A 25,974-nucleotide genomic window follows, 5' to 3' on the forward strand; every position below is an offset into this window, starting at 1 on the left:
GCTCTTGGTCTATAGCCCTGTAGATTACGGCACTTTAAGTGCACATCCAAGTATCTTTAATGTGGTGACGGTTTTTGCCTCTACTACCCTTTTAGGCAGCCACCCTCTGGGTGAAGACATTTCCCCTCATATCTCTGAAAAACCTCCACCGCAATTGCTTGAAATCTATGCCCCCTGATTGTTGACCTCTCTGCCAAGGGAAGCATGTCCTTCCTATCCACTCTATCTGGGCCCCTCAATTTTATACACCTCAATCAGGTCTCCCCTTAGCCTCCTCTGTTCCAAAGAAAACAAACCCAGTATCTCCAATCTTTCCTCGTAGCCAAAATTCTCCAGTCCATGCAACATTCTTGTAAATAATCTCTGCACCCTTTCAAGTGCAATCACATCTTTCCTGTAATGTGGTGACCTGAACTGCACACACTACTCCAGCTGCGACCTAACCAGTGTTTTATACAGTTCAAGCATAATGTCCTTGCTCTTGTATTCCATGCCTTGACGAATAAAAACAAGTATTCCATATGACTTCTTAACCACCTTATTAGAACATAAAAACATAAGAAATAGGAACAGGAGTAGGCCATGCGGCCCCTTGAGCCTGCTCCACCATTCAATAAGATCATGGCTGATCTGATCATGGACTCAGCTCCACTTCCCCGCCCGCTGGCCTGCAACCTTCAGGGATCTGTGGACCTGCACTCCAAGGTCCCTTTGTTCCTTTACACTTTTCAGTGTCGTACCATTCAATGTGTATTCCCTTGCCTTGTTAGACACCCTCAAATGCATTACCTCACACTTTTCCGGATTTAATTCCATTTGCCACTTTTCTGCCCACCTGACCAGTGCATTGATAGTACTGGTCCGCAGTCCGTAGCTTTCTTCATTATCAACTACACAGCCTATTTTAGCATCATCTGAAAACTTCTTAATCATACCCCCAACATTTAAGTCCAAGTCATTGATATATACCACAAAAAGCAAGGGACCCTGCACTGAGCCCTGTGGGAACCCCACTGGATACAGCCTTCCTGTCACAAAAACACCATCAACCATTACCCTTTGCTTCCTGCCTCTGAGCCAATTTTGGATCCAACTTGTCACTTTGCCCTGGATCCCATGGACGATTACTTTCATGATCAGTTAGCCATGTGGGACCTTATCAAAAGCTTTGCTAAAATCCATATACACTACATCATACGCACTGCCCTCATTGACCCTCCTAGTTACTTCCTTGAAAAATTCAATCAAGTTAGTCAGACATGACCTTCCCTTGACAAATCCATGCTGATTGTCCTTGATTAATCCATGGGCTAGACTTTCCACTTCACATCGCTGGGCTCGTGCCCATATATCGCCCAAAATAGAAACCTAGAAACATAGAAAATAGGTGCAGGAGTAGGCCATTCGGCCCTTCGAGCCTGCACCACCATTCAATAAGATTATGGCTGATCATTCCCTCAGTACCCTTTTCCTGCTTTCTCTCCATACCTCTTGATCCCCTTAGCTGTAAGGGCCATATCTAACTTCCTCTTAAATATATCCAATGAACTGGCATCAACAACTCTCTGCGGCAGGGAATTCCACAGGTTAACAACTCTCTGACTGAAGAAGTTTCTCTTCATCTCAGTTCTAAATGGCCTACCCCTTATCCTAAGACTATGCCCCTGGTTCTGGACTTCCCCAACATCAGGAACATTCTTCCCGCATCTAACCTGTCCAGTCCCATCAGAATCTTGTACGTTTCTATGAGATCCCCTCTCATCCTTCTAAACTCCAGTGAATACAGGCCCAGTTGATCCAGGCTCTCCTCATATGACAGTCCAGTCATCCCTGGAATCAGTCTGGTGAACCTTCGCTGTACTCCCTCATTAGCAAGAATGTCCTTCCTCAGATTAGGAGACCAAAACTGAACACAATATTCCAGGTGAGGCCTCACTAAGGCCCTGTACAACTGCAGTAAGACCTCCCTGCTCCTATACTCAAATCCCCTAGCTATGAAGGTCAATACACCATTTGCCTTCTTCACCGCCTGCTGTACCTGCATGCCAACTTTCAATGACTGATGAACCATGACAGCCAGGTCTCGTTGCACCTCCCCTTTTCCTAATCTTCCGCCACTCAGATAATATTCTACCTTCGTGTTTTTGCCCCCAAAATGTATGACCTCACATTTATCCACATTATACTGCATCTGCATTGCATTTGCCCATTCACCTAACCTGTCCAAGTCACCCTGCAGCCTCTTAGCGTCCTTCTCACAACTCACACCGCCACCCAGTTTAGTGTCATCTGCAAACTTGGAGATATTACACTCAATTCCCTCATCCAAATCATTAATGTATATTGTAAAGAGCTGGGGTCCCAGCACTGAGCCCTGTGGCACTCCACTAGTCACTGCCTGCCATTCTGAAAAGGACCCGTTTATCCGCACTCTCTGCTTCCTGTCTGCCAACCAGTTCTCTATCCACGTCAGTACATGACCCCCAATACCATGCGCTTTGATGGCCTGCTATCACCATTTTAACTGAAAAGTGGAAAGTTGGGCTGGAACATCGCCGAAAATTTGTCCCCCAACTTTCGGCTCACATCGTCGAGGTGATCGTTGAGGTGATCGCCCGCACATCGCTGGGTGCAACTTTCAGCACATCGCCAGGCTGATCGCTCGCCGAGAACATCGCTGGAGAATAGTTGCTTTTCCCTGGCCTTCCTCACAGAACCCAGCCGTACGGATGCAATTTTGTATATTGGAGGAAGGATGGAGTGCTGCTTACACAAGGGGCTTATAAATTGTAAGTTATTTAATGGTTTTTACAGATAGATTGAGTCATATTTACACTTATATTTATAATTATAATTATATTTGCATTTATTTTAGTAGAAAGGGCAGTTTAGTAGTAGAAAGGGCATTTATATCAACAGTGATAGTAATAGTAATAGTGATGGGGACTGTAGCTTCTCTACCATTACTTGTAACTGCTCACATGCTGGCGTTTGAGGTTGAGTTAAATGAAAGGGCCAATCGAAGAGGTGGCAGACTAATGCGGAGGCGGAGGAAGCGAACGTACTGCCGACGAATGTACAGGGAAAAGCAATCTTACCTCAACTTGTCTGATAACGCGTGTCTTAGGAGGCTGTGCTTCCGGAAGAAGGTCATTGATGAGATATGCCAGCTCATCAAGGGGGATCTCCAGCCTACCAGTACCATCAGGACTGCACTGCCTATTGAGGTAAAGGTCGCTGCGGCACGATCCTTCTACGCATCCGGATCCTTTCAGGCTTCAGTTGGTGACATCTGTGGTATCTCTCAGCACGCCACACATTGCTCCATTCGACAGGTGACTGAAGCCCTTTACGTTCACAGGATAGACTTTATAAGCTTCCCTATGACCAGGGAGGCACAAACCACGAGGGCTTTGGGTTTCTTGAGAATAGAAAACTTCCCCAAGGTGCAGGGAGCAATAGACTGCACGCACAACGCCCTGAAAGTCCCTTTGCAGAACGCGGAGGTGTTTCGTAACCGCAAGGGATTCCACTCCCTGAATGTGCAGCTCGTTGTCGACCACAACCAAATAATCATGGCAGCGTCCATGATGCGCACCTCCTGTGTGAGAGTGATATCCCTGACCTGTTTGACAGTCAGCCAGCAGCTGATGGTTCGATGTTGGGGGATAAAGGATATGGCCTTGCCAGTTGGCTCCTGACCCCCCTGCGTAATCCACAGACGGAGGCCAAAAAGCGTTACAATGAAAGTCACATAGCTACACGCAATATCGTCGAAAAGACAATTGGAGTGCTGAAGCAGCGCTTTAGATGCCTGGACCACTCTGGAGGCAGCCTACAGTACCACCCTGACCAGGTTGCTGAGTTTATTGTGGTGTGCTGCATGTTGCATAACCTAACTTTAAGTAGAGGACAACAAATGCCAGATGGGGCTGCTGGTCCACCTCAGAAGGAGTGGAGGAGGAAGAAGCAGGCAACGAGAGGAGCAGGAGGAGGAGGCTGGTGAGGACCTCGGGGAGAACAATCAGTCTGACGATGAATCTATGGTCCCACCGCGCCCCGGAAGACTGGAGAAACCCTGTGGGAGTTACACGGCTGAAAAGCTGTTGCGCCAGCAGCTCATAAATGAACGCTTTGCATGAACTTACATTGGGGACAGTCACAGTTACAGTTAGACATCAGTTGCATTTGCGTTGTTTTAGCCTTGCCTGCTCTGGCCTGGCCTAGCTATTGTTGTACAACAGTTGTATTAATGTTTTAACTTAACTTACGTTATTCTAAGACAATGCACAACAATTGTAAGAATCAATAAAAATTATTATTACAATAAAAAAAATCATTGTTAACAACCGCCCCCCCCCCCACTATAAACCAGCAAATGAATTAAAAATCAGGAACAACAACAATATGATAAGATAAAAAAACAATAACAAGAACAGCAATAACAACAAGAAAAATTACAACCCTCCTCCCTACCTGCGGCCACGTTTTCCTCCAGATCCTGGTCCCCATCGTGTCCTACCCCACCCGCTCGTTTTTGGCCCCGAGGACCGAGACGAGTCTGGCGTGCAGCGAGAAACAACAAGACTTCCTGGGGCATTGTCTTCCGAGTCGGAAGGAAGTGCTCCCTCCTCACTCGCTTGAGTGCTTGGGCTTGGGCTTGGACCGATCACGGCACTTTGGGGTGCAGCGCGTGCTCAGCCAACAACGCATGCCGCAAGGCATTGGTGGGTGGCGGTCTGTGCACGCATCTCCTCAAGTGTCTGCTGCGCTACCTCCACTTGGGCAGCAGACACCTGGGAAAAGTCCCGCGTGAACTCAACAAAAGTCTGAAGATGATCGTGACTTATCGCGATCGTCTCCTCGCACAGGGAGATCAAGCCCTCCAACCGATCATTCATAGGAGGAGAGTGCTGAACTCGCTGACCCGACCTCCGTGGGGTCGGCGTGCACACTATTATGCACCTTGACGTTGGCGGCTGCACGCCGCTTGGTCCCAGTTCCTCTTCAGTCGCAATAGCGAAATCCAAAGTGGCCGCAGGTTGATCCTCCTCTAAGGGCTCCATAACATATTCTTCCTCCTTCGGTTCGGTGCTCGTATCCTCCTCCTCCTCCTGTTCTTCACCACCCGTGGTGAATGACACCTGCAGGGGTGCAGGTGCAGCCTCCACTTGCGCTTCCGATTGACCTTGAAAGCACATTTGAGCTTATTAGAACAGAAGGGTGCACATTACTGAGAGACGTTACATATTAATGCATCATAATGAAAGCTGTCACGGCTGCATCAATCACAGATAGAATAAGGGAGTGAGGGTTTATGGGGGGTGCACAGAGAAGGGGACAGATGGCCAGATGACCTTCCCTTGCTCTTATTGCTTATGTTCTTATGTTGTCAACCTGAGAGTAGCACAAAGGCTGCATGCATGACATGACATGACATGGCATCATTCGTATATTGCATTATGACATTACATTACCGTAAAACTGTTTGACACATTACTCACGTGACGCATAGCAGGGTTCCGCAACACCATGGGTGGTGGCCGAGCAATTATGCATACCCACAAGCGCGGCTGCACGCTTCTCAAGGTCAGTGAGCTGCTGCACCTGAGCAGGGCCCCCTCCGGTGCACCTCTGCTCACTTCTGTTGTTCGATATCTTCTTCTGCAAACATGAAAAGAGCATGGCATAAGCTAATTGACTAGATAGTGTCATGGAAACGCAACAGTTTCAAATGTTACATGCAAATGGCATCAACAATTGATGCACGGTTATAACAAAGCTCAGCGTGCTTAGGAACTAAAGCTTGATACATACATCTCTCTCTATACTGCAGCGGCCAGAGATACTTAAAAAGGGCACATGTTCATAGCCCTGTCCAGACATTAGCAGGGAATATATATATATATATATATATACATGTATGAATTTACAACATTTAATTCAATCCAGGAGATTTATTATTAAAATTATAATCTTCATCAATGCAATATAAAATCTCTACTTGCTCTTGCTGACGCCACCAGGCTGTTCCAGCACTTGAGGCACTGGTCAGACCCCCTCGCCTCATGTGACACCAAGGAGACGACGTCCGCTATTTGCGCCCAAATTTTCCGGTACGCCCGGGTTGGAGGTTTCCCACTGCCATCTTGGGTTAATTCGGCCCACCAGGAGTGCACCTCCTGGACGAGGGCCTCATTGGCCTCGTCGGAAAAGGGCTTTGCCCTCTTACGACCACACCCCCTCCATGTTGTTTGATGAAGACATATCTTTTTTCTCTTCTTTGATCGAATCACTTTATCTGTTTTATCTCGATTTTGTTGGACTCTCTAAAAAGCTCTGGAACTGCTTTGAACTCTTTTTTTTAAAACTCTCTGGATTTGCTTTTAACTCTTTTTTTTCTCTCTCACAAACTCTCATTTCCTCCTGTTCTTTCTCTGTCCTCTCTCCCTCTCTCCCCCTCCGCAACGGCCTTCTGCGCATGTGTGGATGACCCCTGACCTCCCGAAACACGGGAAAACCTGTCACCAAAAAAAAACGCATGTGCAGAAGGCTGTTGCTAGGGAAGCTTTGCCTTCCACATCGTTGGGCTATCGCTGGGCCCATTTCACTTCGCTGGGCTATCGCTGAGCCGAAACTCGTGATCCAAAAACTGGCCGATGTGCCAGCGATCTTGAAGGCTGACGCATCGCCAAGGCTGAAATATCACCCATTTTTTGGGCAATAGCCAGCAAAGTGGAAAGTCTAGCCCCGTGTCTTTCCAAATGAAGATTTATCCTGTCCCTCAGGATTTTTCCCAATAATTTTCCCACTACCGAGGTTAAGCTGACTGGCCTGTAGTTACTCGGTCTATCCCTTTCTCCCTTTTTCAACAAAGGTATGACAGTAGCAGTCCTCCTGTCTTCTGGCACCACACCTGTAGCCAGAGAGGATTGGAAAATGATGACGAACAAAGGGATCTCGCAGTACAAATACACAAATCGCCAAAAATAGCGACACAGGTTAATAAGGTCATTAAAAAAAGCAAACCAAGCATTAGGTTTTATTTCTAGAGGGATGGAATGGAAAAGTAGCGAAGTTATGCCAAATTTGTATCAAACCGTGGTTAGACCGCACTTGGAGTACTGTGTACAATTCTGGTCGCCGTATTATAAAAGGATATAGCGGCACTGGAGAGGGTGCAAAAAAATTTACAAGGACGATAGCAGAAATGAGACGTTATAACTATCAGGAAAGGATGAACAGGCTGAGTCTCTTTTCTCTTGAAAAGAGAAGGCTGAGGGGTGACCTAATAGAGATCTTTAAAACTATGAAAGGTTTTGATAGACTGGATACAGAGAGAGAGAGTGCTTCCACTTGTGGAGAAGAGCAAAACTAGAGACTATCAATATAAGATAGTCACCAAGAAATAAAATAAGGAATTCAGAAGAAACTTCTTTACCCAGAGAGTGGTGAGACTGTGGAACTCGCTACCACAAGGCTTGATGAGGAACAGCCGCAGGAGCAGCAGAATCAGCCATACCAGCAGCAGCAGCAGCAGTAGTAACAACAAGGAGAGCACCAACCTTCTCCTGAGCCACCTCATGCTGCACAGGGTGGAGGGCATCAGCGAAGGGTTGCACCATGCTGGAGGCATTAGCCCCAGCACAGGGTCTCTAGGCAGAGGATGAGATACCTCAACATGACGGAGTAGCAGTGCTGAAGGAGACTCAGGCCTTCGTGCCAGGTGGTCACCGACCTTTGTGCATTGCTGGAGGAAGACCTGCAGCCCAGACGAAGGGGTGGACACCCATTACCAGTGGCTGTCAAAGTTACCCTTTCGCTCAACTTCTTCGCCTCAGGCTCCTTCCAGGCATCTGCCGCAGACATTAGTGGTATTTCCCAGTCTGCCAGCCACAGATGCATCACACAGGCCACCGATGCCCTGTTTAACAAGTCGGGCAACTATATAAAGTTTGCAACTGATCAAGCCAGTGTGACTGAATGGGCGATTGGCATTGCCACTCTGGCTGGCTTCCCACGGGTCCAAGGAGTAATTGACTGCACACATATAATGATCAGGGCATCCCATCTCCATCGGAGAGCTTTTATGAACTGTGCAAGGGTTTCCACTCCCTAAACGTCCAGCTGGTGTGTAATCACAGTAAAAATCGGCATGCATGTGCGCACAAAGTTCCCTGGCAGCTCCCATGATTTGTACATCCTGTGCCACTCTACCATCCCTCAGCTGTTCGCACTGCCAATCAGTCTTTCAGGTTGGCTACTTGAGGACAAGGGCTATCCCCTCAAGACATGGCTGATGACACCTGTGAGGAGGCCAGTGAATGAGACTGATGGATGGAGCAATCAGAGCCTCATCTCCACAAGAAGTATATTCGAGCAAACTTTGGGTTGATTAAAATGCGTTTCAAATGCCTGGACAAATCTGGAGGAGTCCTTCAGTATGTACTAGCAAGGGTATCTAGGATAGTCGTCGTCTGCTGCGCCCTGCGCAACATCCCTCAACAGCGAGGACTGGTGCCAGATGATGAAGTTGGCGAAGAGCCTCTTCGCAGGAGGAGGAGAAGCAGCAACATGAAGTTGGCATTGCCAATGAGGAAGACCTGGAGGAGCCAGCACTGCCATTAAGACCAATGCGTGAGAATATTGCTGCTTGTAACGCCATGGAATGTCCTCATAAATGCCAGATTCCAGCAACTTTGTGGATGTCACACATTTGCCTGGCACAGGCATCCATATGTTGGCATCATCCCACACCAGCAACATAAACCATTCAATCAGTGACTACTTCCATCCTTTCATCATCTGCACAATTGCTGCATGTCAAATCAGCCCTGACCCTACACTCTGCCACATCCATTCTACCCCACAAATCTGACTGTGACTGCAAAGTGTGACAAATAAATGATTTATTACATAGCTCCATATTTTACAACCATTATAATGATACTGATGAATACACCTGAATGATAACCTTTGACTATTTGTGTGGGATCTTATTTTTCCGGATGCATTTACATGGTGCTACCTCTGCGGTTTCAGCAGAGGTAGAGGCAGCTTCCTCACCTCCCTGCTGCAACTGCTTAAAAGAAGGAAAGACTTGCATTTATATAGCGCCTTTCACCACCACCAGACGTCTCAAAGCACTTTACAGCCAATGAAGTACTTTGAGTGTAGTCACTGTTGTAACGTGGGCAAGACTTAGACGCCTTTGCCAGTCATCCTCTCGGTTTTGGGCCTGTAAGGGCCATGCCAAAGTCTGCTTCTTTTGCGATTGTGCAGGGACAGACTCGGCCATCACTCTCCGGGGGGGCATCTGGGGCTCTGACAGGTCAACTGGCAAGGGGAGGGAAGTTGGAGCGCAGCTGCCACTTGCATGTCCCCTTCCACCATCATCCCTTTCATGGGACACCCACACTCCCTGCTAGCAAGGAGCATTAGATCCGAACATTCGGGCCCACTGACTTCCCTCCTAGAAAGGACGTCTATGAGCCTCTGATTTCTCTCCTCCACAGATGCCCATTTATCCTTCATAGATTACCATCTATTTAGAAGAGAAACCATGTTGTCATTACGCTGGCGCTGTAATTCCTCCATGCAGGTGGCCATCCTATCTGTCGAGGAAGCTATAGATGCCAGTGCTGCTCATGTTGGAGATGGACTCCTCCATTCTCTGCGCACTCAGTCAGCGCAGTCGCAAACCAGTCAGAGCCTCCTGCAGTTACAGGATCGCCCTCTTCTTCGATGTCCCCCAAGGCTCAGCGTCAACATGCAGCTGAGCAGAGCTAGGAGACTCCTGTGCCCTCTGACGAGGAATTCCCACTGCTGTCACTGTCTCCACTATTTGTTTCTTGTTCATTTGTGATCTGTGAGATACCAGGTGACAACACTGCTCTATCTTGCAACGGCCCAACCAAGGTGTGAGTATCTGCGCTGATGCTGGTTTGAGTTCTGTGAAATGACGCTGCGCCTTCAGAGGCAGTGTGGGGTGGGGGGCAGCTGATGGACCTGTTGGAGAGTAAAGACATGATCTAAATGACATCTCAAGTGCAGACACATATTATTATACACATAACCATTAATTTTCTGGTCATATAACACCCCATATGAATGACTGGCATGCAACTGTATGGATAATAATTCTGTCACCTGCTTCTATTGAGCCTCTCTCTCCGTACCCCACTCCGGAACCTCCACCACGCCAGCAATATCGAGGGGCTGCCTCCTCCGTGCTGAACAAATGAAAGATCAACTGAGGGCCTTTTCCTGTTCTCATCCTCTCCCTCTTATTGTGGGCAATCTTTTCCTGCAAGGAGACAAAGAAGAGAAGGTTTAAAAAGACGGATGGAATGACCGTCATTAATGGAATGGCATACAGCTTCACAGGAAGACTTTGATGGAGTGGCTTGGCGATACCAAGTTGCCTCCTTTTATGCTGTCACTTGCTTTCATTGCATAACGATGATGTTGAGTGTGAGGGGTGGAAATTAAGATGGGGACCTGATAATGTAATAGAGAGAGATGGATGGATGAAGGTCTGATGGGATGGGCTGAGTAACGTTGTGCAGGAGTATGGTTGGCAATGCACAGTGGTGGGGATGACATGACCGGCATAGCATCATCAAGGTAAGTGTAGGTTTATACTTTTCCTGATCTTAGAAGATCATTAAATCTTTTCCTGCAATGTACCCAGGTGCGAGGCACGACTGAATTCGCCGTAATCTGTTTGGCTATATTAAGCCACGCTGATTTAGTCTGTTGGGGAGGCCTCTTCCTGCCCTTGGCAGGAAAGAGAACCTCCTTAAGTGCCCTCACTCCCTCAACAAGATGCTGGAGTGACTCGATCATTAAAACGAGGCGGAGATCTCTGCCTTTCAGATGTCATGGTACAGACCGCCACTCACGAACATAAGCTTCACGAAAGAAAATCCAACTGTCAGCAAATGGGGCCATGGCCTCTTTAAATATACCGGCAAGAAGCACATCATCCAGTGATGCCACCAGACCCGCGCCCCTGAATTGGAATGGTAAATGCACAGGGCGAGTCTAACAAGGCCCATTATCATAAGATCTTATTTTTGACCGGGATCGCCACAGGAGCAGGGTCATCACCCCCATCGCCGCCATCTCCCGCCTTCACCCTGCCCAGATAGAGGAAATTGCAGCCTATGATCGGGGGAACTGTTGGGTCTTTTAAACAGATGAGCTGAAATCGGCCGTATAGCCGTTCTCATATTGTGATCTTGTAAAGTGATTCAATGTTTTGTGCGATTTAGAAAATGATTAAATGAAGAGCTTTTATGCTAATAAACTCCAAGAGATTCTCAGAATAAATAAAAATTGTTTGACTAACGTAACATGTTTTAATATTTTAAAAAATCAACAAAATGATTTTGAGATCGAGAGTTTTGTGCTTTAGTGCAAGATGAAAATTAATTAATTGAAGACATCAGTAAGTGTAGCAAGGCTTTATAGTATATATTATACGTTACTCAAAAGCACTGTGGGCAACAATTTAGATAAACCTGTGTTCTCGTACATTTGGTTATTGCACTGTACATCTACCTGTGACCACTATTTATTCAGAAGTGTTTATGCTGTCCCACCTGTGATAAGAGACTGTGGTTCTCGTATTGGACTGTACAACCACCTAAGAACTCATGCTAAGAGTGGAAGCAAGTCTTCCTTGACTCCGAGGGACTGCCTATGATGATGATTATGCAGAAAATATTGCCAATTTCATTTGGAAATTACGTAATTTTCATAATTTGATCACTTCTGCAAAATGAACATTTACTGTATGATTGATTTATGGTTATTTTCAGGTATTAGCAGTGTGAACTTTGATGAAGATTTCAAATACATTATTGCAATGAAGTCTCTGGATGGTGAAGTTGTGCCTTTAAAAAGCAAGATTCACGTTACAAATGATGTTGAGGTGATAACATTTTGACCATGTGAAGCATAATGTAAAATCTAATCAATCCTTATTTTTGTGAATCCAACCAACATTCTGTTATGTTTGTCAGGTTTGGCTGAATAATTTGGCTGAAGTAATGAAAGAGACTCTGAAACACTTGTTGGTTGAGTGCATTACTGCTTGGAAACAATCACAAGGTGCCATTGATCCATCACGCTTTCCATCACAGGTACTACACATGTTTACCAGTCTGCCAGTGTCTTAAAATCTCTGTCCAGTAAGAAAAATGTTATATAAGCTGATGACAGATATAAAAACGGTGATGGTTTCATCAGTTCCAGATGTTAAGTCCAAAATTCGGGTCTTCAATCTGAACAAAGCAATCTACGTAGGTATGAGAGGCGAGTTGGCTAAGGTAGTTTGGGAAACTGGATTAAAAGATATGATGGTAGATAAGCAATGGCAAACATTTAAAGCAATAATTCAGAATTCACAACAAAAATACATTCCCTGATGGAATAAAAACCTCACGGGGGGGAAAAATGATCCAACTGTGGCTAACAAGCGATGCTAAAGATAGTGTTAGATTAAAGGAAGAGGCTTTATGGGCCCAAAATTACACATTGCTTTTTTTTGGCGCTATTTAAGATAAACAGATGATTTTTTAAGCCAAAGTAGCGGCACAAAAAAAATCAGAAATGTCACCATTTTGCTCTTTGAATTTGTCCCCGACCAAAAGGCTCCTGCTGCTGCCCCTATCCCTGGCCGAAAGACCCCCGCTGCCGCCCTATCCCTGGTCGAAAGGCCCCCGCTGCTGCCGTCCCTATCCCTGGCCAAAAGACCCCCGCTGCCGCCCCTATCCCTGGTCGAAAGGCCCCCGCTGCTGCCGTCCCTATCCCTGGCCAAAAGACCCCCGCTGCCGCCCCTATCCCTGGCCGAAAGACCCCCCGCTGCCGCCCCTATCCCTGGCCGAAAGGCCCCCGCTGCTGCCGTCCTTATCCCTGACCGAAAGACCCCCGCTGCCGCCCCTATCCCTGGTCGAAAGGCCCCCGCTGCTGCCGTCCCTATCCCTGGCCGAAAGACTCCTGCTGCCGTCCCTATCCCTGGCCGAAAGGCCCCTGCTGCTGCCGTCCCTATCCCTGGCCAAAAGGTCCCCGCTGCTGCCGTCCCTATCCCTGGCTTGGCTTCCACCGCACCCCCCCCCCTCCCCTCCGGCTTCTTTGGAAGCCCAGCGCCAAGCTCCTGTGTCCGACCGAGGGAGATAAACAATATGGCGTCTGTAACGCCAATTTCTATCTGACTCTGATTTGGTATGGTAAGATTTTTCAAAGCGATCCCCAGCACCGTTTTTGAAAAAAATCCTTATTGGCGAAACTCGCAAAACTGGCCAAAAATAGTGTTATGGGTGGGTTTGACCCCAAGTGATGGTCATAAAAACCTAACTGAAAAAATTGGCTGTTACCTGTTAAGGATGGCGTTATACCCTTGGCGAAACTTACAAAATTAAGTTCACTCCAAAAAAACACTGATGCCTGCAAAAATTTGGAGCTAAATGGTGGTGAATTTTGGGCCCAAGGAACTTAAAGAAATTAGTATTAGTAAAGAGATAGTACTGGAGAAATTAAAGGGACTAAGAGCCGACAAATCCTCTGGACTTGATGGCCGACATCCTCGGGTTCTAAAAGAGGTGGCTACAGAAATAGTGGATATATTGGTTTTGATTTACCAGAATTCCCGAGATTCTAGAATGGTCCCCACGGATTGGAAGGTAGCAAATGTAGCCCGCTATTCAAGAAAGATGGGAGAGAGAAAATAGTGAACTACAGACCAGTTAACATGACATCAGTAGTAGAGAAAATGTTAAAATCTATTATTAGGGACGTGGTAACAGGGCAACTGGAAAATCATAATATGATTGCGCAGAGTCAACATGGATTTATAAAAGGGAAATCATGTTTGACAAATCTGTTAATTTTTTGAGGTTACATAAGAACATAGAAACATAGATAATAGGTGCAGGGGTAGCTAATTTAATGGGACTTGTTAGTGGTTGCAAAGTCAATGGGAGACACAGATGCACCCAGTTTCTCCCCCCATAGAGTTTTGTTGTTGTGATTTGCTATTCTCTAAACATACTGATCAGATTACACTTTGTAATTATTCATTAGTCTTCATGTTATGATTTGGGTTTTCTTTCAAAACTTTTAATGTGGTTACAATAATAAGAGTTTCCATAAACCAACTGAGTCACCTGCAAACAGTGTTTTGAATGGGATAGCATTCCACAAGGTCAACAATTGTCCTTTAATTTTACAGTTGAATGACCAGAAACTACATGATGTGCCGACCACACTCCATTTCTCAAAAAAGTGGAAAATAGCATATCTTTAGGCTAAAACTAACAGATTTATTAACACAACACAGAAGCTGAAAAGTACAGCAAGACACTGATGGTACAAATACATATAAAACAAAAGTTTGGTTCACAAACTATTAAAATAACTTACTCAGAATATATTTCTTATACTGTCAGATAATCTATAAGACTTTTGAGGGAAAAACAATATTTCATCGTCTTTCTAATTTACTAATTGCATATGGGTCAGACAATTATTCCTGCCAATCACACAACTTTTGGATGCCAATTTAGACTCTGCTGAAACTGGACTCATGATATTGAGTACTGAATTAAAGATACTGAGGAAAATTTGTTGAATTTTTTTAACCCAATAGGTCTGAACAAAGAGATGTCATTCAGTTAAGTTCAAAGACACAAAGTTGCATCCTGTGTATTGAGTCACGAGTACTGGTTCACACCTCATCCAGTCCTTGTATACTTATTAATGCTTTGGCCAAATCATCATCATCATAGCAGTCCCTTGAAATTGAGGAAGACTTGCTTCCACTTTTAAAGTGAGTTCTCAGGTGGCTGAGCAGACCAATGCGGGGCCTATAGTCTCTGTCACAGGTGGGGCAGACAATGGTTAAAAAAAAGGATGGATGGGGAGCCTGGTTTGCCGCACGCTCTGTTCGCTGACTGCGTTTGATTTCTGCATGCTCTTGGCGATGAGACTCGAGGTGCTCAGTGCCCTCCCGGATACTTTTCCTCCGCTTTGGGCAGTCTTGGGCCAGAGATTCTCAGGTGCCAGTGGAGATGTTGCACTTTATCAAGGAGGCTTTGAGGGTGTCCTTGAATTGTTTCCTCTGCTCACCTGAGGCTCGCTTGCCGTGTCGAAGCTCTGAGTAGAGGAAGCATCTGCTTCCTGGCTGACCTCGAGATCAAAGAAGCTATCTTTGGTCTTGCAGTTAGCTAGGCTTTTGGTTTTATCTTGTGGCTTCGTAAAGGAAGACAGCTTCGTAAAGGAAGACTGCTTCCATCAACTCTAATTATTCCTAAAACACAGTTACCTTCTATATTTAAATTGAAGTATTTAAAAAAATATATAATACAGAATTCTTCCTGAATTAACATTCTGCTTTTATCGCACTCTGTGAAGTTTAAATCTGAGGTATTCATTTTCATTTCAAGACCTAATTATGTTTTGTGGTTGGGAACATGATACCTGGATATTTTGGAGTTTGTTACTTATCTTACTAACTTTTCAATGCATTTATAAATATTTCTTTACTCTGTTGTCAGATCCTTTGCTTGGCTGAGCAGATTCAATTTACTGAAGAAGTTGAAAATGCCATAAAACAACATAGCCTGCAACAGCTAGATCTCGAACTGATGGCGAAATTGGAAAACTACACAAGTATAGACTCTTATAGTGAGGAAGCAGGGAGTGATGGTAAGAAGCCACTGGTGATGCTGGGACATAACTTGCATGGACAGCTGTTAGGGATTTTTTTTAATGAATGCAAACGCAAAATTTATTCTGACTTTGATCATTACTTTAATAACTGGAAATTGACAAATTGAGCTAATTCTAATACAAATGACAGCTTTTGAAATATTTACTCTGCATGAGTCCCTGGCCATGACTGAGATACCCACATTATACTGCATTATTTTTTTAATGATATTGTATGTAAATATAAGATAGGTGACCATTATGTCACTTTTGTTCATTTAAAACAATTTTGCTTATGTGCTTAGTTTGTGTGAACAACTTCTTGCTGTAAGTATACAACTAGCTGTTCACTTGTAACGAGCAATTTATGTGATTTAACAAGTATGAGCTTGTTAAGTCAATAATCAAGAGAGGATTGTGGTTTCCAAGAAGTTATACATAGTGCTAGCAAAATAGCAATGCAATAACTATGCAGTCTATCCTGTTTAACCCAGAACCCTTTTTATATGTATGTTGGATGTGGGATGGCAAACTGGTTTTGGGAAGTTGTTTTACCACTTGCTCAATCAACAGCACCCATTGAAATCCTGGGCTGGATTTTCGGCTTTTAGGATTTCGGGGCAGTAATTTGTGCCTCAGTCAGCAAGATTGGCCAGTTGGGCCCTGAGTGTTGGAGCGGAACGCTAAGGGAGGCGTTGCACACCTCTCTTGGGGCGCTAGGTTGGCTCAGCATGCAAAAATCCCGATCTAAACAGCTGGCCTGGGAGCATGTTTAAGAGAGGCCTGGGGAGGAAAAAAACCCACCAAAAACATTCCCAATACGTAACTCACGCCACCACAACATAATTACTTACCTCACTGCAGCTGCTACAGCTTGGACCGCCCGCTTTCACAGACGGTCCCAGCGGTTGCTCTATGCAGCGTTACTGGTCGGGCAGGAGCCAAAAATTGAGCCGGTGTTGCAACCAGGGACATTGCATACCAGTTCACCTTTCTGGGTGGTAATGCTCCGCGCCTCGCTGAGACGAGCCCCGAAAACCCCGGTGGGATGCTGAAAGCTGGCTGCCCGTCCAGAAGAGCTGACCGCTGACATTGCCGGCCCTCCAGTGCAAAAACGGAGGCGGCCAGGAGCCAAAAATCCAGCTGCTGCAAAATAAAGGCATGGTCAGATCACTGTAGAAAGAAAAAGTTCATTCTACAGTGAATGAGCTCTCTGTATTTGCAGAGACAACATTTAGAAACATAGAAAATAGGTGCAAGAGTAGGCCATTTGGCCCTTCGAGCCTGCACCACCATTCAATAAGATCATGGCTGATCATTCCCTCAGTACCCCTTTCCTGCTTTCTCTCCATACCCCTTGATCCCTTTAGCCACAAGGGCCATATCTAACTCCCCCTTGAATATATCCAATAAACTGGCATCAACAACTCTCTGCGGTAGGGAATTCCACAGGTTAACAACTCTCTGAGTGAAGAAGTTTCTCCTCATCTCAGTCCTAAATAGCCTACCCCTTATCCTGAGTCCCCTGGTTCTGGACTTCCCCATCATTGGGAACATCCTTCCCGCATCTAACCTGTCCAGTCCCATCAGAATCTTGTCTGTTTCTATGTGATCCCCTCTCATCCTTCTAAACTTCAGTGTATAAAGGCGCAGTCGATCCAGTCTCTCCTCATATGACAGTCCCGCCATCCCGGGAATCAGTCTGGTGAACCTTCGCTGCACTCCCTCAATAGCAAGAATGTCTTTCCTCAGATTAGGAGACCAAAACTGAACACAATATTCTAGGTGAGGCCTCACCAAGGCCCTGTACAACTGCAGTAAGACCTCCCTGCTCCTATACTCAAATCCCCTAGCTATGAAGGCCAACATACCATTTGCCTTCTTCACCGCCTGCTGTACCTGCATGCCAACTTTCAATGACTGATGAACCATGACACCCAGGTCTCGTTGCACCTTCCCCTTTCCTAATCTGCCGCCATTCAGATAATATTCTGCCTTCGTGTTTTTGCCCCCAAAGTGGATAATCTCACATTTATCCACATTATACTGCATTTGCCCACTCACCTAACCTGTCTAAGTCACCCTACAGCCTCTTAGCATCCTCCTCACAGCTCACACCGCCACCTAGCTTAGTGGCGTCTGCAAACTTGGAGATATTACACTCCATTCCTTCTTCTAAATCATTAATGTATATTGTAAAGAGCTGGGGTCCCAGCACTGAGCCCTGCAGTACTCCACTAGTCACTACCTGCCATTCTGAAAAGGACCCGTTTATCCCGACTCTCTGCTTCCTGTCTGCCAACCAGTTCTCTATCCAAGTCAGTACATTACCCCCAATACCATGTGCTTTAATTTTGCACACCAATCTCTTGTGTGGGACCTTGTCAAAAGCCTTTTGAAAGTCCAAATACACCACATCCACTGGTTCTCCCTTGTCCACTCTACTCGTTACACCCTCAAAAAATTCCAGAAGATTTGTCAAGCATGATTTCCCTTTAATAAATCCATGCTGACTTGGACCGATCTTGTCACTGATTTCCAAATGCGCTGCTATTTCATCTTTAATAATTGATTCCAACATTTTCCCCACTATTGATGTCAGGCTAACTGTCTATAATTCCCAGTTTTCTCTCTCTCCTTTTTTAAACAGTGGTGTTACATTAGCTACCCTCCAGTCCATAGGTACAGATCCACAGTTCTGTTGGAAAATGATCACCAATGCATCCACTATTTCTATAGCCATTTCCTTAAGTACTCTGGGGTGCAGACTATCAGGCACTGGGGATTTATCGGCCTTCAATCCCATCAATTTCCCTATCACAATTTCCCGCTTTATAAGGATATCCTTCAGTTCCTCCTTCTCACTAGACCCTCGGTCCCCTAATATTTCCGTAAGGTTATTTGTGTCTTCCTTCGTGAAAACAGAATCAAAGTATTTGTATTTAGAGTCAAGACTAGCAACTTGAGATATCTAACATTACTGTTGACAGTTCAAAAGAATATAAAACTACAGTCTGAGAAAGGAAGGAGTGAAGAAAGTTTATTGTGCGACTTATGAGTGTGAGAGCCTGTAATTTCATAGTCATGTGGCCAGAGACCAAAGATGTGGAATAAAAAAATTGCTGCGCAGAATTTTGCCATAGAAGTGGATGGCTAGGAAATTTCAGGACCTGATATGCAAGATCCATGACAAAGTTTATCTGTGAAACCCACCAATGTTTCTGAAAGACATGCATAGTTTCCGGAGATTCTCTGAGAAATGACATCATCAACAATTATAATTATCACACAACTGGTCTGATTCTCAAGAAACAACCAACTTGTATCTTCAGTTGTGCAGAAACTCAACAAGCGGCTCAATTTTCCCCAGTGATTTGTGCCATTCTTTTGGCGCGCGCCGCTTTTTTTGGCGTAAGTTTAAAAAAATTAAAGTTTCCACAAATAATGTGCGCCAGCATAACTCAGTTACGATTTTTTTAGGCTAGTTTTCTTTTGCTTCAGTTTTTCTCAATTATGTAAGTTTTCCCCCAAAAAATTTATCCTTGGTTGGCGTATGTGACCACTCCCGAAAAACCTTCTGGTGAGTTAAGAAAAACCAACGCGCATTGAAAAATCGTCACAGAAAGACGCCATTGTTTTTCAGCGAAGTTTTGGAGGGAGCAAAGAACACTTAAATATGCATAATAAAGATTAAAGTTTTTTTACCTTAAAACAAAGTAAATGGAAGTTTCATGGAATTCTGTAAGTTTTAAATTTTTTAAACTGACACGCCATCTCCGAATGTCTGCAAACAGGGCTCGAGGGTCGGTGCATCAGCCGGCAGAATCTGATACTCACCCGGACACGGGCTCGGGGTTCAGCTTCAAAAGAAGTCCGAGGTGGGGTGGAGGGCTGTGAAAGGCATCAGAACCCTGCACTACCCATCACATCTAGCCTAGGTGGGTGGGGGGGCTGTGGAAGTCATACGGAAGGCGTTATAAGCCTGCACTATGCATCAAATGTAGCCCGGGGGTTGGAGGGGGGCTGTTCCCGATCACTGTGTTTGCTCAGATCTGGGTGTGGTCGATACAGACGTTGTGGGGAGAGAGAACAAAGAACTTTGTCCTGCATGCCTGTCATTTTGAGCTTCTTGCAAAGGTAAAATGTAATCATTGGAAAATACTGACAATGCCATACCTTTTGCAAGCCTTCTGCATAATGGTGCTGCGGAGGAGACGATTGATTCGACATCGCATGAGGAACCTCAGAGCACGAAGGGTGATGGGCAGGAGGGCTTACTCACATCGGGTATATCGAGACAGACGTTCGTATTTGCACCTGAGTGATGCAGACTGTGTCAGAAGGCTGTGTTTCCGCAAATAAGTTGTAACTGAGATCTTTGAGTTAATAAAAGCAGTCCTGCAACCTAGAAGCGTTAGGAGGACTGCTTTATCAGTTGAAGTGAAGGTTACAGCTGCACTTTCATTCTATGCATCCGGACCGTTCCAAACTACAACTGTGGATATGTGTGCCATTTCTCAACATGCAACACATATCTGCATTCGGCAGGTGACTGCTGCACTATATGCCCGGAGGAAGACGACATAAAGTTCCCCATGATCGCCCAGGCAATGCGTGATTGGGCTGTGGGCTTCTCCAGGATTGCTGGCTTCCCCAAGGTACAGGGCTGCATTGATTGTATCCACATCACCTTGCGAGCACCGCTGGAGGATTCCGAGATGTACAGGAACAGAAAAGGCTTCCACTCCATTAATGTGCAGCTCGTGTGTGACGACGTGCATCGCATCATGTCAGTTGTTGCAAGATACCCTGGGAGCACCCATGATGCATTCATCCTATGCGAGAGCATTTTTTCTGCCATGTTTCAGCAACCAGAAGGGCAGAGCTGGCTACTGGGAGACAAAGGGTACGGCCTCACTCCCTGGCTCATGACCCCCCTACACGTAATCCGGACGGAAGCTGATCGGGAATACAACATGTCGCATATTATGACGCACAGCATAATCGAGAGGACCATTGACATTTTGAAACAGCGTTTCCGATGCCTGGAGCATTCCGGAGGCTACTTGCAATATTCCCTTGAGATTGTCGGTCAGTTTACTGTTGTGTGCTGCATGCTGCATAACTTAGCCATCATCAGGCAGCAGCAGCTGGTAGTAGAAAACCCACCTGAGGTGAGAGTGGCTGATGATGATGAGGAAGATGCAGATGATGATGACGAGGATGAGGAAGCCATGCAGCTACCTGAACACGGAGCACGACGGCGGAGGAGGGCGGGCCATCATGCCCTTTTAACGATTTTGCGAGCCTTGGGCCAGTAGCTCATCCATGAACGCTTTACTGCCTGAAGGCTCAGTGGAAACTATTCCATATGGACCATGTTTACTGTTTGGACCTGTTCCGTAATTTTGTGTTGTGTTAATGGAACAAATGATGGAAATGATTCTTGTTTACTTCAAAAACTTGTTAATAATGGAACAAATAATGTAATTGATTCAGTTAAAATTTAAAATCTATTTTATTCAAAAGTTTAACAAACATTTGTTTGTACTTAACTTAACTTCAATAAAAATATTCTTGTATCAAACTTTAGAGCTTTCACTTAAGATCACTTACAAAACTCTAAGATCACTTAAAAACTTTAAGATCACTTCCTAACTTTTAAACTTGTAAATTTACATAACATAAAAAAACTTTTAAGTTTAACAGTTACAACAATAATAATATCAACAACAACAACATCAGCAAAGAAAGGATGCACCCATCTCTCCTCCACCTTATTCCAAGACCGCCTGCCCGTTGACTCCACCACTCCTGCCCGCAAGTGGTGGCGCAGCCTTTCTCGAGTTGGTGGCAAACTTATTCTTTTGAACATCTCGGGTAATGCGCACTTCTTGATGGCGGCGGGGGGAGCAGGTGGTAATGTGGAAGGCCTGGCTTGGGATTGGAGTGGGAGCGGCAGTTGATTCTGTCAAACGGCGCGGGGTCTGGGCATGTACCCTTATTGCAGCAACTAACTCCAACATTCCCTCCCTCATATGCCCTGAGGGTGTCTCAAATACCTCCAACATTCCCTTTCTCATGTTTGCCGACAGTGTTTCACCTACCTATGACATGCACTCCCTCATGTTGAGCAAAAGTGTGTCAACTACCTGCAACATTCCCTCCCTCATGCTCACTGACAGCGCATCAGCTACCTGCAACATTCCCTCCCTCATGTGCACAGACATTGTTTCTGCTGACTAAGATATCCTTCCCTCATGTTCCCATTTCTCGTGAGAGTGTTGTTATTTCGCCGGACAGTCCCGATACCTCATCACCCACCCCACTGATGGTGTCCAGGAGTGATCGGGTAAGGTCAATGCTCTCTGCACTCATTGCCATGATGTGAACCACATCTATTAGATCCTGCACCTCAGCAGAGCGTGGTTGAACTCTCCTTTCCCTCCTCATACTGAATGTGGCTTGCAGCATCCCATGGGACCTGCAGCCTCGGACGATGGGGCCCTGGGTGTGTCTTGCTGCATCCCACTGGGACCCGCAGCCTGGGATGATGGGAAACAATGGAATGTCCCACCAACACTCAAACCACTACTCAGGGAAGAGGCTTGCACCTCAATGGGCGGCACCTGCACTTCCTCCAAAGTGAGTACAACAGCGGGGGCTTCATTCATCCCCTTCCCCTTGCCCTCACCCCCATGCTCTTGGTCTGGAAGGTATGATTGGAAGATGTTCTCCTCTTCAGGCTCGTCCTCGTCTGAATCTTCTTCTGCATCGTTAGGGTTGGCCTCAAGTTCTGCAAAATATAATACAACAGATAAATGGTTAGCAGCAGAGGAGGTGGCAGGGTGGATGGCATGAGTCGGCTCACATAGCGCAGGCAGCAGGCTGATTTGAAGGACCACAATGACTGATAGCACATTGCATCAACTGAAATGTAGCTGACGGAGACATCCCCATGAACTGAAGCATGGTTAGCCTGCACAGTACTTAACATTTAGGAAAGCTAGACTGGGGAATTTGCAGGACTTACCCTCTCCTTCGAGTGTGGGCCCAGCTTGTGCAGTGGTGGTTGCTTTTCTCCAGATAGGACCCATCAAAGCAGCGACTCTCTCTTCCAAAGGTGTCAGTGAGTGCAGGTTTACCGGGCTTCCTCCTGTTCGAGTTCTTTCTCGTTTGTTGTGTGACACTTTCCTCTGCAAAGATGAAAATATAACTTTTATGAGAGTGTGACTTTCTGCTGGGTGGGACAGAGACATTTACAATTGCAATTCCAGTGAATAAATGAAAATATTACTTACACTAACTACTTGACCATGGTCCTGCCACTTCTTTTTGCACTGGCCTCCAGACCTCGGGGTGGTCATCATTGCACAGTAATCTTCTGCAAGTTGGTTCCAGCGTTTCTTCATTTCTTTGGGTGGAACTTTTATGTGATTTCTGCTGCTGTCCAGCTCCTGCCATCTGCCCTCAATCACAGTAACTAGTGCCTCCACTTCATCCTGTAAGAAATTCTTGGTCCTTGCGCTGCGTTGCATCTTCTATTGCAGCTCCGATTTTTCCAATGATAATTAAAGTTCTAACACACAACTGGCTCTGTAAAAATGGCCGATTGCAGACCGGGAGCTGTATTGCGCATGTGCATCCATAGGAATCACATCAAAAATGTCCTTTTTTATCGTGCATGCACAGAAGGGGTGGCATCGTTTTCTCGGCGCAGACATTAGGCTCGACCCCCGAGGCTACAGGACAGGCTGCATGGTGCCAATTTAAAAAAATAGAATGGGGAAACTTGACACATTAATTTTTGGAGCAGTTGTGGCCTAACAAAATGGGCGTAACTCTGGCAATACGGCAAAAAACGGCTTTGGGGAAAATTGAGCCCAATGACTGGTTAATTTCATGCTGCATGCCAGCTCAGTTGGGATAGAGAAGCTGAGTGGAATGTAGCAGGATATCCTTTAGAGTGAGGAATGAGCCCAATTAATTTACCAACAGATCAGAGCAAAACTCTTTAGCCCTATCACTTTCAATTGAGAATGTTGATGGATAATAGGAGGAAGAAACTCTGTGGACGGAATTTTCTTTGCCTGCACTCGACCCACTCAGGTAATCGGCGTGGTGAGTTGGGACCCTGTTCTCTATTTCATGCCGCTCTTCAGAGCGATGTTCCCTCAATGGCGCCTGTTAAGTCAGCCTTGTGCGTTAACTGGCCCTATTAAATGGTGCGGGTCTGATGACATCATTGATGAATCATTTTCAGCTCGGTTATTTAAAGGAGCCTTGGCCACATTGTATTTGAAGGTTCATTTAGGATTGTGCAGGCACTGTATGGGAGCATTGGAGTGTTGCAAAGCCTTGGAAACATGACTGCACAAAGGCAGAAGGCTGCACCCAGGTTCTCAGATTACTCCCTCCTTATGCTTGTGGAGGGAGTGAGAGCACGCAGGGAGGTCCTCTTCCCTTCTGATGGGAGGAAGAAACCTCCCCAGCAGACCAAATGAACCTGATTGGAGATTGTAGAGGAAGTGAACAGCAGGGATGTTATCAGTAGGACCTGGGTGCAGTGCTGGAAACGCTTCAATTATTTCATTCGACCATTTCCCATACCCCAGGAGCCTTTTATCAACAAGAGCAGACATTGACGACCTTCGGCTGCCTGAGGAAAAGAGTGTTTGAAGACCAGGCCCTCAAATCTGCCACCAAGCTCATGGTCTAGAGGGCTGTAGTAATACCCGCCCTCTTGTATGGCTCAGAGACATGGACCATGTACAGTAGACAACTCGTCGCTGGAGAAATACCACCAACGATGTCTCCACAAGATTCTGCAAATCCTTTGGGAGGACAGACGCACCAACCTCAGCATCCTCGACCAGGCCAATATCCCCAGCATTGAAGCACTGACCACACTTGATCAGCTCCGCTGGGCAGGCCACATTGCATGCCAGACACGAGACTCCCAAAGCAAGCACTCTATTCAGAACTCCTTCATGGCAAACGAGACAAAAGTGGGCAGAGGAAACGTTGCAAGGACACCCTCAAAGCCTCCCTGATAAAGTGCAACATCTCCACTGACACCTGGGAGTCCCTGGCCAAAGACCGCCCTAAGTGGAGGAAGAGCATCCGGGAGGGCGCTGAGCACCTCAAGGCTCATCGCCGAGAGCATGCAGAAATCAAGCGCAGGCAACGGAAAGAGCGTGCGGCAAACCAGACTCACCCAGCCTTTCCCTCAATGACTATCTGTCCCACCTGTGACCGGGACTCTGGTTCTCATAGTGGACTGTTCAGCCACCTAAAGACTCATTTTTCGAGTGGAAGCAAGTCTTCCTCGATACCGAGGGACTGCCTATGATGATGATGATGATGAGATCAGGAAAGGTGGGTGCAAAGCTACACTCAATTTCATCCTGCTGTGCCTCTCATCACATCCCCATCACTCTGCCTTCCCAAGCCTGCTCCTGCACAATATTACTGACACCAACATACCTTGCACGTCCATCCATCCCTCTCTATCTACATTATCACATCTGCAACTGACTAGCCACTCCTCACACTCACCCTCATCCTAATGCAATCATACCACCTAACAACACACAAGGAGACCATTTGGCATTGATACCTCACTCCCTCATAGTCACCCTCTAAAGATGTAGCCAATCCATTCCTTACACTCATTCCATCACTCTCACTCAAACTTCTCTTCTTTCCCTCCTTGCAGGAGAAGAGAGCCCACAATGAGAGGGAGAGGGAGAGGCAGAGAATTGGAGGTGGCCCTCCATCATTGGTCACTTTAACTGCAGCAGAGGAGGTTGCCCTGGATGTATCAGGTGGCGCAGAGCAGCTGACGGTGAGAGACGGAGAGAGGGGGACTTTTCAGCAACCTGGTGACATAATTACATTTCATACAGCTAGATGGCAAACAACAGTCACTCATATGGTGACTGATGTCAGCAGCCAGTGAACATTCATCATGTGCATAATGGTCTTGTTACCTATTCTTGATATGACATTTCTAAATCATCTCTTTACTTTCCCACAGGTCCATCAAGAGCTCCCCCAATGTCCAGGAGGAAGAGGAAGCCGACTCCTCAAAGGAGCCTCTAGCCTCTGAGGGTGCACCATCAGCAGACATAAGTGCACCCAGCACCAGCGCAGATAGCGTTGTCACCTGGTGTGTCACAGGTCACAAGTGAGCAAGAGGAGATGGTGGAGACAGGGATAGCAATGGAGACTCCTCATGGAGGGCGCAGGAAGCTCCCA

General features: G+C 46.1%; 1 protein-coding gene across 3 annotated transcripts in view; it reads left to right on the plus strand.

Annotated features, from left to right (window-relative positions):
- dync2h1 (dynein cytoplasmic 2 heavy chain 1) overlaps positions 1-25,974 on the plus strand; it is a 994,370-nt gene that overhangs the window by 155,597 nt on the left and 812,799 nt on the right. For all 3 annotated transcript variants that reach the window (XM_070892150.1, XM_070892151.1, XM_070892152.1), the window contains exons 30-32: positions 11,826-11,938; positions 12,030-12,149; positions 15,561-15,711. In XM_070892150.1, the coding sequence (XP_070748251.1) occupies positions 11,826-11,938; positions 12,030-12,149; positions 15,561-15,711 (384 nt within the window). The remainder of the gene's footprint in view (positions 1-11,825; positions 11,939-12,029; positions 12,150-15,560; positions 15,712-25,974) is intronic.

This window comes from Pristiophorus japonicus, chromosome 10, assembly GCF_044704955.1.
Source record: "Pristiophorus japonicus isolate sPriJap1 chromosome 10, sPriJap1.hap1, whole genome shotgun sequence".
NCBI classification, from domain to species: domain Eukaryota; kingdom Metazoa; phylum Chordata; class Chondrichthyes; family Pristiophoridae; genus Pristiophorus; species Pristiophorus japonicus.